Source organism: Oncorhynchus mykiss, chromosome 1 (assembly GCF_013265735.2).
Source record: "Oncorhynchus mykiss isolate Arlee chromosome 1, USDA_OmykA_1.1, whole genome shotgun sequence".
NCBI lineage: Eukaryota > Metazoa > Chordata > Actinopteri > Salmoniformes > Salmonidae > Oncorhynchus > Oncorhynchus mykiss.
Genome location: NC_048565.1, coordinates 18,003,162 through 18,017,304, shown reverse-complemented (window position 1 = coordinate 18,017,304; position 14,143 = coordinate 18,003,162). Strand labels below are relative to the sequence as shown.

The following is a 14,143-nucleotide window of genomic DNA, read 5'->3' as shown; positions in this document are numbered from 1 at the left end:
TCGAGGTCTCCACGTCAGTTTATATGGAAACTGAAGTTGTTTGTCTCTAGAACGATTGATAATCTACAAAGGCCATGTTGTACCATTCAATCATTTACAAGATGTCATTCTTCCCTTGCTCACCTGCACCTGCTTTTCCCTGCCCCTTCCTGTCCCAACAGGATGTACAGATCAATCTAGAGGATGTGCATCACACTCACAAGCCTCAGGAGCAGTACCACTTTGCTATGAGTGGCAAGTCCTTTGCTGTCATCACCGAGCACTTTCAGGACCTGCTGCAAAAGGTACACCACCCCTCCATTCCCCTATAAACGCATAGCTACTGCTGTGGGATTTGGTTGTGTCTAATGCATTGTTGTTGACCTATCTGGTGTAGTTGGTGCTGCATGGCACCGTGTTTGCCAGAATGGCCCCCGACCAGAAGACCGAGCTCATTGAGGCACTGCAGAGTGTGGAGTGAGTAGAAACCCTGTTGACTCAGTTCACCCTCTTCATAGATCTTTTCAAATATTTAAAAAACATTTCATTAATTACATTTACAACAGTCAAATGATCTTCTCCTTCCCCATCTGCAGTTATTTTGTGGGCATGTGTGGAGACGGCGCAAACGATTGTGGTGTAAGTACAGACTCTTTGAAAGCATGCAAATAGAAGTAAAGACACTGTCATTCCTTTAAATGTTCTTGTTTCTGACAACGTTCTACCGTCTCCTCCACCCTCGCTCTCCAGGCTTTGAAGAGGGCTCACGGTGGGATCTCTCTCTCTGAGCTGGAGGCCTCTGTAGCCTCTCCCTTCACTTCCAGGACACCCAACATCTCCTGTGTGCCTAGCCTCATCAGGTAGGCCTGCCCTGGGCCTCGAGCTCCACAATACTACCCTACACCATCAGCTGAACATGGCTAACAAACTAACACCATCCTACTACCAAGCTTCCAGGCTAATCAGTCAGCCTTATGAACTTGCATGCTGACTCACTCGTTTGCGCCGCAATAAAAAACGACTCTTTCTCCACAGAGAAGGGCGAGCGGCTCTCATCACCTCCTTCTGTGTGTTCAAGTTCATGGCCCTCTACAGCATCATCCAGTACATCAGTGTCACCCTGCTCTACTCTGTGAGTACAGTACCCCTCCTTTAGTCTCTGCACTCCTATCAGGAGAATACCTCAGAGATCCTATTAAATATGTCATTCTATGGATATTACTCTCTGGTGTATACAGTAGCTGACCTCTGACCTTCTCTCTCTAACCCTGTCAGATCCTCAGTAACCTGGGAGACTTCCAGTTCCTCTTCATCGACATCGCAATCATCCTCCTCGTAGTCTTCACCAGTAAGTAAACAACACCAGTTAGATGGAGCGTTATGTTATTGCAAAATTCCCTTTTTTGATGCTGCAGACCATTACTTGTTTGATCTAGTACCAACTTTCTATCTTCTGGTTCCTTACTTCTCTTTTTCTCTCCCACCTTCTCTGTCCAGTGTCTCTGAACCCAGCGTGGAAGGAGCTGGTGTCGAGGCGTCCCCCCTCAGGTCTGATCTCAGGCCCTCTGCTGTTTTCCGTGCTGACTCAGATCCTCATCTGTCTGGGCTTCCAGACCATTGCCTTCCTCTGGGTCCGACACCAGGCCTGGTACCACATCTGGACGCCACAGTCCGAGTGAGTCCAAGTTCAACCCCCACAATAACTACTGGACCTATCAAAACACACTATTTGGAGGATAGCTGTATCAGTCTAAAATCACCAATAAGACACCTGTAACAAAACACCAATGGACCAATGAGACAACTGTACCAGACCCAAAACAAACCAATAACCAACTGTAAACACAGTAACATTAGCCGTGATTGTCTTCCTGTGTGTCATTACCTCAAAGAGTAGGGACGTCGCCAGTAAGCTTTTGACTTGTAAAGCTGCTTCCTGCTAAACATCTGTGTGTGTGCCCTGTGTGTCTCCTCTCCCAGTGCCTGCAACTCGTCCCTCCGTGCCAACTTGGGGCCAGAACACAACTCCTCAGAGGAGAGGGACGACCACAACATCAAGAACTACGAGAACACCTCCCTGTTCTACGTCTCCTCCTTCCAGTACCTCATCGTGGCCATCGTCTTCTCCAAGGGGAAGCCCTTCAGACAGCCCAGCTACAAAAACTGTGAGGATCACTACTTACACCAATGTTCCCACATACCTACCTGAAAATCAGATAAAGGTTTAAGTTTTGGTTCTAAAATCAGTTGACGGTTTGAGATTTGTTGAAAGTGCAACATTGGGGGGAGTGTCTTTTGCTGTGTGACTGACATGTTGGTTTTATCGTCTCTCTTCCGTCTCTGCAGGGCCTTTTGTGGTGTCATGTATTGGCCTGTACATATTTATGTTCTTCATCATGTTTTACCCTGTGTCTGCTATCGATGAATTCCTAGAGGTGAGTGGACGTCAACCATGAGAGACAAGCTTTATACAGATATTAGCCTCAAGCTTTGGTTGAATTGAGTCCTACAATAGTGACATTGTGAATTAACATGGCACTGCTCCACTGTCTGTTAAATGTTCTCTTGTGAATCTGTTTCTCTTTTTTATATTTTTTATATAGATTGTGTGTGTTCCGTTTGAATGGAGAATCACTCTGTTCTTCATCATCATAGTCAATGCAGCCGTGTCTGTATTGGTGGAGGTAAGACACACACTAACGCATGAACATCAAAGTGAGATGTGTGCTGTCCATTTTGCATTATTCTGAGCTCTCTTTACACCATGTTACATAGGTAATTTTCTCATGTACAATTTTTGTTTTGTCATGCAATGTTTTCATTAGTGGCACTTAGGTTCAGTCAGGTGGTGCTGGATTGTGTGTTGACTGTGGCCTACTGACTGACTGGAGAGTGACTGTGGCCTACTGACTGACTGGAGAGTGACTGTGGCCTACTGACCGACTGGAGAGTGACTGTGGCCTACTGACCGACTGGAGAGTGACTGTGGCCTACTGACCGACTGGAGAGTGACTGTGGCCTACTGACTGACTGGAGAGTGACTGTGGCCTACTGACTGACTGGAGAGTGACTGTGGCCTACTGACTGACTGGAGAGTGACTGTGGCCTACTGACTGACTGGAGAGTGACTGTGGCCTACTGACTGACTGGAGAGTGACTGTGGCAGAATATTAACAGATGAAGCTGAGGGCTGAGCCAATGTCTGTCTGACATACCATTTGACTACCTTTTCATTATGAAAAAGCCAGACATTCTTCATTGTCTTTCATTGATGTAACCCAATGAACCTTTTAGCGGACACATACACACAATTCCTCCCAAAAAACATTCCTTACCCCAGGACTTCAACGGGTGACTATCCAGGAACATAAGGAACACTCCATTTCTGCCTAGATTTGACATTCATTGACGGGATATACAAAAACAGGCGTAACGTTTTGGCTTAATCGCCTTCATCGCATAATTCCTACCTGTAAATACAACCTGCAATCACCACAGTGACTGCCATACTGTAGTCCACTCATTCAACCTAATGGGTGGTTGGTTACACACCTAGTTCCTTTTCTCTCTCAATCTCCAGGTGTCAGAAAATGATGACCTAAAGATTTGTGGCCCAATGATAATAGCTCACCAGTGATTTACTATTAGAAAATGTCCCTGGCTTACCCTGCACAGTAGAGCAGGAGCACTACAGTGCCTTCAGGAAGTATTCACGCCCCTTGACCTTTTCCACGTTGTTACAGTCTGAATTTAAAATGGAGAAGAAAACATTTCACTGGCCTACACACAATAGCCCATAACGTCAAAGTGGCATTATGTTTATTTTGACTAATTAATACAAAATGAAAAGCTGAAATGTCTTGAGTCAATAAGTATTCAACCTCTTTGTTATGGCACGCCTAAATAAGTTCAGGGATAAAAAATGTGCTTAATAAGTGCATGGACTCACTGTGTGTAGTACTTGTGTTAATATGATTTGTTAATGACTACCCCACACATACAGTTTATCTGTAAGGTCCCTCAGTCAATTTCAAACACTGATTCAACCACAGTTTTCCAATGTCTCGCTAAGAAGGGCACCTAATAGTTGATGGGTAAAAATACAAAATGCAAAAAAATGTGGAATAAGTCCAGGGGTATGAATACTTTCAGAAGACACTATTACTGTGCTGCTCTTATCCCCCCTCTTGAGCCTCACAAGCCCAAGAACAGCTTAGCAGTGACAAGATGGTGCTCTCCCCAAAGCGTCCAACCTCTCACTCCCCAACCAATGACACTCAATGGATAATCACCAGCAACGGATCTGTCACAAAACAAAATCATCACAACAAATTCCAAAAAGCACCGTTCTTCTGTTGTAGATGAAGTTAACACTCTCTCGCTTTATTTGTTTTCATTTATTTTGAGAGTAACTCCTTTTGCCTATCATCACGACTAAGGCACAGCCCTGAAATCACCCTAAATGTCCTTTCAATAGTTTGACTATTCAAAAAAAACTAACGTACAAAATCTTCTTGAGAGACGCTGTGTGATCAAGTAGCCACTCTACTCTTTGTAATTCTTTCCTGCCCACTGCACCTATTATTCCATAGACCCTCGTCCTTGACGTCGTCTTATGGAAGCTTGTCTTCAGCCGAGACAAGCAGGGCGGCTATGGCACCACCCATGCCGCTCCAACAACACAGGTTGGGAAATCTGACGCTCCTCCTCTCTTCCACCGTCGCTTTTTACCTCCCCCTGTGCCCCCCCCCCCTCTTCTTTCTTTCTTTCCTTCTTTCTATATACCCTCCCCAGACCTTGCATGTGCAGACCTGATTGTGCTCTGGCCCCTCTTCTGCCCCCTGGTGGGTCTCCTGTGTTATTACTCTCCTCTGGGAACAAGATTGCCCCAGTCTTCCCTCCTATCTAAAGCTCCAGCAGTAGTACAGATATTGCTCCAGTAAGCTCCCCCTGTTGCATGTACCTCACAGCTTTCCTGTAAGCCGCTATAAGAGTGGAAATAGCATGGCCTAGATCAGGTATGTATACACTGCAGGTTAGCTGGTATGTCCCACACATGGTCACTCTTAGCCTCCTTCATATGTAGCAGGTAAAATGGGCTCCCATTTCCAATTGCAAATAGTCACAATGACCTTTTTTTCTGAACCGCAGCATCTTAGCTTGTCTGCTTGTTTTGAGGTAATTCTCTGGCAGAAAAACTTCAAACCCCAAAACGTAATGCAAAGCTGGACGTTCATTTGAATGACCTAAGAACATTTTCTGTTGAGGGGAAAGTTCCCCAGGAAATTATTTAATTGTCTCAATTATTAACCATTATAAAACAATGTGCATTCTGCAATAAAGTGAACCGATCTGAATCCCATCGCTACCTTCTTTTGGTTATATAGTGCATGTGATGTCATTCTACTGTCTAAAGGCATGAAAAGAAAAATCTATAATTTAAAGGGATCAATTGGAAAGAGAATGAGTGGGGAATATTCATTGTTTTCTTTGCTGTTTCCTTTGCCCTTTTCTCATTGTTGTTATCGTGCTGTTTCCAGGGGGGCATCGACCTCTGGGGAGCCAAGTGTCTGTCGTGGCTGTGCTGCCGCCGGAGGAAGGTACCCAAGGCGCGCTACATGCACCTGGCCCAGGAACTTAGCGTGGACCCCGACTGGCCCCCCAAACCCACCACCACCACCGAGGCCAAGCACCCACTGCCCGGCAACCCCACTGAAAATGGCTCCTCCTACCAGATAATGGCCGACTCCTAGCACCCCCCCGCCCCACTCTTGGCTAAAGCAAAAACACACACTCCCGACAAAAGGACAAAAAGAAACAGTGGTCTATGGACAGAACAAGGCGAAAGATGGGGCGAAATAGTAGAAAAGGATTTTGGGGTGAAGAAATGGTAGTGTGGATCTCTCCATGCTCTTTGCTGCTCAGATCCAGCACACTGTTCAGACCCTGGCTGGTCTACATAACCCTCACCAACCAAACCCCTCAACCTGCCACCACCCCCTGGTATACAATGGTTTGTCTACTACATAAATACACCCCCAGTATGGTCTACTCTATATCCACCCCGCCTTCAGCTGGTCTACCTGCAGTCCAAGAGTCCACGTTGTCCACAGGCTGGGTCCTGTGGCAGAGTCAGACCCCTGTGTCATTATTATGAGTTTAATCATTGCCTCACTGCTTTTTAACCCTTGCAGAACTATGCAGCGAACTGACGAAACTCCAATCGTAGTCTTAAAACGGTAATGATTTTTACAATTGTAATTGGTGTTGCCGTGATTCCTCCATGAGCTCCAGACCTTCTCGCATTTTTGCTTTTGTTTGTAAGCAGCCACCAGCCATCTCCACTAACATGGTTATCATACAGGGGACTTGAAGCATGGATGTGCATGAACCCAGCTCCGTTTAGCCATTGTTATATGGTGGTTGGAACACTACTGCTTACCTAACAGTACTGTAGTATTAATATTGCTGAACAGGGACCAGAACCTTTTTGTATTATGAAACTAGGCATAACAAGAGGCAGTATGCAAACGGCTTGGAATCACAGGTAGCAGCAACCCACCCCCCCTGCATGTAGAAACCATCCAAAGGCAAAATAGACTTGCAAAATCATGTCAAACTGGCCTCACATGGGCTAGTGTTGCTCCACATGGAGAAGGTCTGTCTTTAAAAAAAGAAAAAAAATGATATGATAATGGTGAAAGGCGAGGCATTGTGAAATTCATTACCTAGCCGTTTGCGTGCGCTCTCTCCATACAACCATGCAACTGGCAAGATACTGTACTACCAATGTATACTCCACTAAAGCCATGGTAGCATGAATGTATTGTATTAGCATTGCTCACTGCACAGTCAAAAGAGAAATCAAAGGGCTTAAAACTCATTGTCCATCAGAGGAGGCTGCTGTGTAGAGATATAGGATGACGTGCTCATTGTAATGGCTGGAATGGAGGAATTAATTTCATTCCAACCATTACAAGTCCGTCCTCCTATATCTCCGCCCACTAGCCACCATTGTTATCCAAATATTCAAAGATTCAATACACACTCTGTCACTGTATATATTTTCACAACCGTTTATTTCATAACAGAAAATGTACATTGTGCATTGCTGTCCAGCCTCATGATGTGTTGTACATGTCATATTTTCTGCCAGTCAGTCATAAGCCAGTCTTTCTCCTCATAGTAGCAGGTCGTCACATATCGTCAGAGATCCTAGTTTGTGTTCATCTGATGTAAATATTTTATTTGATGACATTCCAAATGTGTGTCAGAATTGCCGGAAACACAATACTGAGAGGTATCGCTAAGAATGCAAGTTCAAATCTTTAAATATGATGTATTTACTTGGTGTTAAAGGTCCAATGCAGCTGTTTTTATCTCAATATCAAATCATTTCTGGGTAACAATTAAGTACCTGACTAACCAGGTTTACATCCAACCTTTTTTATGCGAGTAAAGTACATGTCGGATAAAAAATGTCATGACAGGCCTGATGGAAACCATTTTTTCCGGTAAACTTTCCAAATGTCGACAAAACAAAATCCACTAGACAAGGTGGGATCTTTTTGTCAGTAAAAATAATTATGCGGGGGAAAAAGTAATGCTTTTATGATATAGTAACCATCGTATCGAAGTGAACTTGGAGTCACGCGATGACGTGTAGTCCTCCCACTAATACTCATCAGGAAAGCATACACTTTATGTTACAGATCTAAATAATTGATGATGAACTTCAAAGTGTGGTGAAAGTGCAAGTAGATGCGCTTAATTCTTTCCAGTAAATATCGAGGGTCTTATTTTGGTGACACAATAATTCATCCCTGGCTGCAGTTTGACAAATAAAAATAGTCTTGCTCTTTTGTCCATAATAATAGTCTCATGTAGGCTATATGTGAGCTCTAAGCAAAAATGGCTTCTTAGCAAATAGCAATTTTGCTGGGAGTGGTCCGAGTGGAGCAGGGAAAACTGAGAATGAGCTATTATTGGCAGAGGTTTTGACCTCTTTCTTATTGGTCTATTAACTAATTTACCACCTGGTGGAGTCACCAGGCAGGCCAATACTCCACTCCAACAGCTCTTACGCTAAGTGGTTATCATTTTCACAAGTTCACAGTATTATTCCAACCTCAGTGTGAAAATATAAAACACAGAAAAATCACGTTTTTGACTTCACTGGGCCATTTTATTTCTGCATAAATCACTTGTTTTATTTTTCAGATTCACATTTCAATTTCAGGAATGACAACAACAGATGTCCTAGTTATGCATTATTTGCATGATCAAACCTTCCAGATCTCTACTAGACATACACTACCGTTCAAAGGTGTGGGGTCACTTAGAAATGTCCTTGTTTTTGAAAGTAAAACGTTTTTTTTTGTCCATTAAAATAACATACAATTGATCAGAAATACAGTGTAGACATAGTTAATGTTGTAAATGACTATTGTTGATGCAAACAGCGGATTCTTTTCAAATAGAATATCTACAGAGGCCCATTTTCAGCAACCATCACTCCTGTGTTCCAATGTCACATTTTTAGCTAATTAAAGTTATCATTTTAGAAGGATATTTGATCATTAAACCCTTTTGCAATTATGTTAGCACAGTTGAAGACTTGTGCTGATTTTAAAGAAGCTTTTAAACTGGCCTTCTTTAGACTAGTTGAGTATCTGGAGCATCAGCATTTGTGGGTTCGATTACAGGCTCAAAATGGACAGAAACAAATAAGTTTCTTCTAAAACTCGTCAGTCTATTCCATGCGAGAAATTGCCAAGAAGATCCCGCACAACGCTGTGTACTACTCCCTTCACAGAACAGCGCAAACTGTCTCTAACCAGAATAGAAAGAGGCGTGGGAGGCCCCGGTACACAACTGAGCAAGTGGACAAGTACATTAGTGTCTAGTTTGAGAAACAGACGCCTCACAAGTCCTCAACTGGCAGCTTCATTAAATAGTACCCGCAAAACACCAGTCTCAACGTCAACAGTGAAGAGGCGACTCCGGGATGCTGGCCTTCTAGGCAGAGTTCTTCTGTGTTCTTTTGCCTATCTTAATATTTTATTTTTATTGGCCAGTCTGAAGTGGATTTTTCTTTACAGCTCTTTACAGACTCCAGCATCCCGGAGTCGCCACTTCGCTGTTGACGTTGAGGCTGGTGTTTTGCGGATACTATTGAAGCTACTAGTTGACGACTTGTGAGGCATCTTTCGCAAACTAGATACTCTAATGTACTTGTCCTCTTTCTCAGTTGTGGCCTCCCACTCCTCTTTCTATTCTGGTTAGACAGTTTGTGCTGTTCTGTGAAGAGTAGTACACAGCGTTGTATGGTATCTTCCGTTTCTTGTTAATTTCTCGCATGGAATAGCCTTCATTTCTCAGAACAAGAATAGACTGACGGGTTTCAGAAGAAAGTTTTGTTTCTAGTCATTTTGAACATGTAATTGAACCCACAAATGCTGATGCTCCAGATACTCAACTAGTCTAAAGAAGGACAGTTTTATTGCTTCTTTAATCAGGACAACAGTTTTCAGCTGTGCTAACATAATTGCAAAAGGGTTTTCTAATGATCAATTAGCTTATTAAAATGATAAACTTGGATTAGCTAACACAACGTGCCATTGGAACACAGGACTGATGGTTGCTGATAATGGGGCTTCTGTACGCCTATGTAGATATTCCATTTAAAAAATCTGCTGTTACCAGCTCCAATATTAATTTACAACATTATCAATGTCCACAATGTATTTCTGATCAATTTTGTTATATTAATGGACAAAAAATGTGCTTTTCTTTCAAAACAAGGACATTTCTAAGTGACTCAACTTGAACGGTAGTGTATATTGTTCCTGATATTTGGAGTGTTGGTAATATGACACAGGTGTATAAAGAATGCACAGTAGAGAGTACATTCTCCAGGAATATCCAGCAATTTTGGTCATTGACAATATATGACCAGGAACAAGAGTACATCCTCCTGTGACAATTAACCTGTTTCTGCAAACCAACTCTAGATTGAATTCATGACAGTTCTGCTTTTAGTAAAGGTATATTTACTCAATGTTTCTGAAGAATGATTTACATTGGTGTTGGTATTTAATTATGTTGAGGGGATCTTTCCTAAATATCTGTACAAGATGCAAATGTTTATTTTCAGAACAAAATGTTCAATTTTACATTTAGTTATTCAAATTAAAAATGTAATTTTTGTTGAATGATTATAGAGTAAAAAACATTTAAAATGTTTAAGTGGTTGTAAACAAGTCATGTTTCCAGAAAGAAGCCCACCTCCAAATCAGACTGGAACATTATGGACTTTTTAATGTTAATAATACAAAGACAATTGGACTAGCTTTATTTTTAAAAATGTACATTTACAGTATGTGTTTTTAATGTACCTTCAAAAACATTGTTTAGAGATGTGCTTGAAATATGGATCATGCGCTTATATCGAAGGGCTGTAGTGGTGCTTTCTACTCTTGGTACTGTTTTGTCACAATCAGTTGTTTGTACACTTTTTTGTTGTTGTAATGTTTGGATTTCTTTCCAGTGATGTCACTATCAATGTAATGGAACAAGCGATGCTATGTGTTTATCTTCCTGAATCAGACATGAGTCCATTGGGCATTTCTATAATTATTTAAGTCAATGATGTTGAGGTGCAATTGTCTGATACTACTAGGGCCCTCAAACTAAACTTTGGACCTCGAAGCCAGTTAGCCTTTTTCTTCTTCTTTCTCTCCATTGTTCCCCTCTAATCAGGGACTGATTTTAGGTGTGTGCAATTAATTATCAGGTAGAACAGAACCGGTAGGCGCCGGACCTCGTAGGGAAGGGGTGTCAAACTCCGTCTGTGGAGGGCCTAGTGTCTGCAGGTTTCAGTTTTTTTCCATTCAATTAAGGCCTAGACAACCGGTGATGGGGAGTTTTATTAGTTAGTGACCTTAATTCATAAATCGAGTACAAGGGAGGAGCGCAAACCTGCAGACAATGGTCTCTCTGAAATGAGTTGGACACGTGTCGTAGGGTGAAAGTTAAATACCCCTGCTATAGGGCTTGTGACCTAACCAGGGAAAAACTGGGGCCTAGTTATATCTCTAAAGCAGGGGTGTCAAACTCATTCCATGTAGGGCCGAGGGTCTAATGGTTTTTGTTTTTTCCTTTCAATTTGTGTCCAATTAAGACCTAGTTCCCAACTAATCAATAACCTTAATTTAGCAATCAAGTACAAGGAAGGAGTGAAAACATGCAGACACTCAGCCATCCATGAAATTAGTTTTGACGCCTGTGCTCTACGACCAATATCTAGTCGTGACAAATATCTTCTCACTGTAAACGGTTACCATGAATCTAATGATTGAAATAAGGGATTCTATTAATATATTGGCACCTCAGCTCGACAAACACTGTTTCTGGGCAGAAATATTCTGACCTTTTAGCTCAATGTTCGTTTTCACTAGCACCTGTCACATTAAACGTGTAAACCATGCTTTGAGTTTTATATACGCTGTCTGTCTTTTGTCAAATCTCAATGTTACAGGCTGAAGAATGTGCATTGCTGTGGATATTGCAACCGGTATTCTCTCTCTTGTCTAGAAGGGATAATTTTGCTGCTAGGGGAATGATTCAGACTAACCTTAATGCTTCAACTTTCAATCAATGATGATTACCCTAAAACTTGCAAATAGTTAGTATGCTTCCTCATTTTCCCCTTCACTTACAAAGAATCTGCTAAATCAAAGCGATTTAAGTGTATGTTGAAATTATTATTTTTTTAAGGTACATTATACCACCTGTTGACATCTCTAATCACCTGCTTTTTATTTAAGTGTTTGAAACAAACCATTAAGAGGCATTTAGAACATATCAGACACTGAGTCTGAACTTCCAGTGGAATTGTTTCCTCAGGGAAATGTGTATTTGTAACAAATCAAGAAATACAATGAAGTTAATTACCTAACTGAATTAAAAACAATCCTGTTGGTAAACATTTTATTACAGTTCTATTGTGTGTAGATTGGATTTGGTAGCACATCAAGCAATCTCCCAAACTCTAAGAGGCTTCTCTGAAAAATAAAAAAAAACTTTTGTAAACGTAAATTACTTAGCAAATTTTTGTACTTGTAATTTATTTGTATTTATTTGTATTTCTTTACTTAGTATTGTATTTCTAATTTTCTTTCGTTTTCTTTTCAATAAATGTGGTTGTCAAATAAACATCTATTTTTTTGACTACTTTTTCAGGTTAAAGTATACTGAACAAAAATATAAAGCAAAGTGTTGGTTTCATGAGCTTAAATAAACGATCCCATACATTTTTGCAAACACACAAAAAGCTTATTTCTCTCAAATTGTGTTAACAAATTTGTTTACATCCCTGTTAGTGAGCATTTCTCCTAAACCAAGATAATCCATCCACCTGACAGGTGTGGCATATCAAGAAGCTGATTAAACAGCATTACACAGATGCACCTTGTGCTGGGGGCAGTAAAAGGCCACACTAAAATGTGCAGTTTTGTCACACAACACAGTACCACAGATGTCACAAGTTTTTAGGGTGCATGCAATTGGCATGCTGACTGCAGGAATGTCCACCAGAGCTGTTACAACAGAATTGAATGTACATTTCTCTGTCGTTTTAGAGAATTTGGCAGTATGTCCCACCGGCCTCACAACCACACATCATGTGTAACCACGCCAGCCCAGGACCTCCACATCCGGCTTCATCACCTGCGGGATCATCTGAGACACGTCACCCAGACAGCTGATGAAATTGTGGGTTTGCACAACCGAATAATTTCTGCACTAACTGTCAGAAACCGTCTCAGGGAAGCTCGTCATCCTCACCAGGGTCTTGACCCGGCTGCAGTTTGGCTTCATAACCAACTTCAGTGGACAAATGGCCACTGGCATGCCGGAGAAGTGTGCTCTTCATGGATAAATCCCGGTTTCAACAGACAGCGTGTATGGCATCCTATGGACGAGCGGTTTGCTGATGTCAACGTTGTGAACAGAGTGTCCTGTGGTGTTATGGTATGAGCAGGTATAAGCTACGAACACAATTGCATTTTATCGATGGCAATTTGAATGCACAGAGATACTGTGATGAGATCCTGAGGCCCATTATCGTGCCGTTCATCCGCCACCATCACCTCATGGTTCAACATGATAATGCATGGCCCCGTGTCGCACGGACCCGTACATAATTCCTGGAAGCTGAAAATGTCTCAGTTCTTCCATGGCCTGCATACTCACCAGACATATCACCCATTGAGCATGTTTGGGATGCACTGGATCAACATGTGTGTTCCAGTTCCCGCCAATATCCAGCAGCTTCGCACAGCCATTAAAGAGGAGTGGGACAGAATTCCATTGAAGAGGTCACAATCAACGGCCTGATGAACTTTTTGTGTTGGTCACACCAGACTGACTGGTTTTCTGAAGTTGTGACTAACAGATGAATATCTGTATTCCCAGTCGTGAAATCCATAGATTAGGGCCTAATGAATTTATTTCCTTAACTGTGTAACCGCTGTGAAATGGCTAGCTAGTTAGCGGGTCAATCGGTGATGTCACTCGCACCTGAAGTAGTTGTTTCCCTTGCTCTGCAAGGGCTGAGGATTTTGTGGAGCGATAGGTAACGATGCTTGGTGGGAGGCAGTCGTTTATGTGTTTAGAGGGACCCTGGCTCAAGCCCAGGTTGGGGCGAGGAGAGGGACGGAAGCAACACTGTTACATCAGAAAAATCTTTGAAATTGTTGCATTTATATTTTTGTTCAGTCTAAAGCACCTTTCTCTATAGTACTATTTGATGAACTTGTTGAGGTGCCTGTTCAAGCCATTGTCCCAAAGTTGGGAACCTCTTCAGCATAGCATGTTGCACACTATAATGTTTGCACCCAGAACCATATCTCGCATGGATTTATCATTGATAAAACAAGCGGAATTATGGTATTAATACACATTTCCATAAATTCCCTGGTGCAATATTGTCTGATTTAGTAATAAAAAGTGAACAATTTAACACATCAGGAGCTAAAAATATTTAAATGTTATCAATATTATTCATTTTAGCCTAGTTGCTGAGAACAGTAGGCTACATTATGTAGTCAAAATCCTGGAAAATAGCACATCCCATACAAACAGAGCAGAAATGTAGGGCTCT

The 14,143-nt window shown here is 41.9% G+C and overlaps 1 protein-coding gene across 3 annotated transcripts in view; it reads left to right on the top strand.

Moving 5' to 3' along the window:
- LOC110497425 (probable cation-transporting ATPase 13A3) overlaps positions 1–6,801 on the top strand; it is a 48,099-nt gene extending 41,298 nt beyond the window's left edge. Inside the window, exons 20-31 of one of the 3 annotated variants that reach the window (XM_036958845.1) lie at positions 162–284; positions 377–456; positions 576–618; positions 730–839; positions 1,015–1,111; positions 1,255–1,327; positions 1,477–1,654; positions 1,960–2,144; positions 2,326–2,414; positions 2,583–2,663; positions 4,572–4,664; positions 5,520–6,801. In XM_036958845.1, the coding sequence (XP_036814740.1) occupies positions 162–284; positions 377–456; positions 576–618; positions 730–839; positions 1,015–1,111; positions 1,255–1,327; positions 1,477–1,654; positions 1,960–2,144; positions 2,326–2,414; positions 2,583–2,663; positions 4,572–4,664; positions 5,520–5,732 (1,365 nt within the window). In that variant the 3' untranslated portion in view covers positions 5,733–6,801. The other 2 variants (XM_036958882.1, XM_036958927.1) reach the window with 2 other exon arrangements.
- The last annotated feature ends 7,342 nt before the right edge of the window (positions 6,802–14,143 follow it).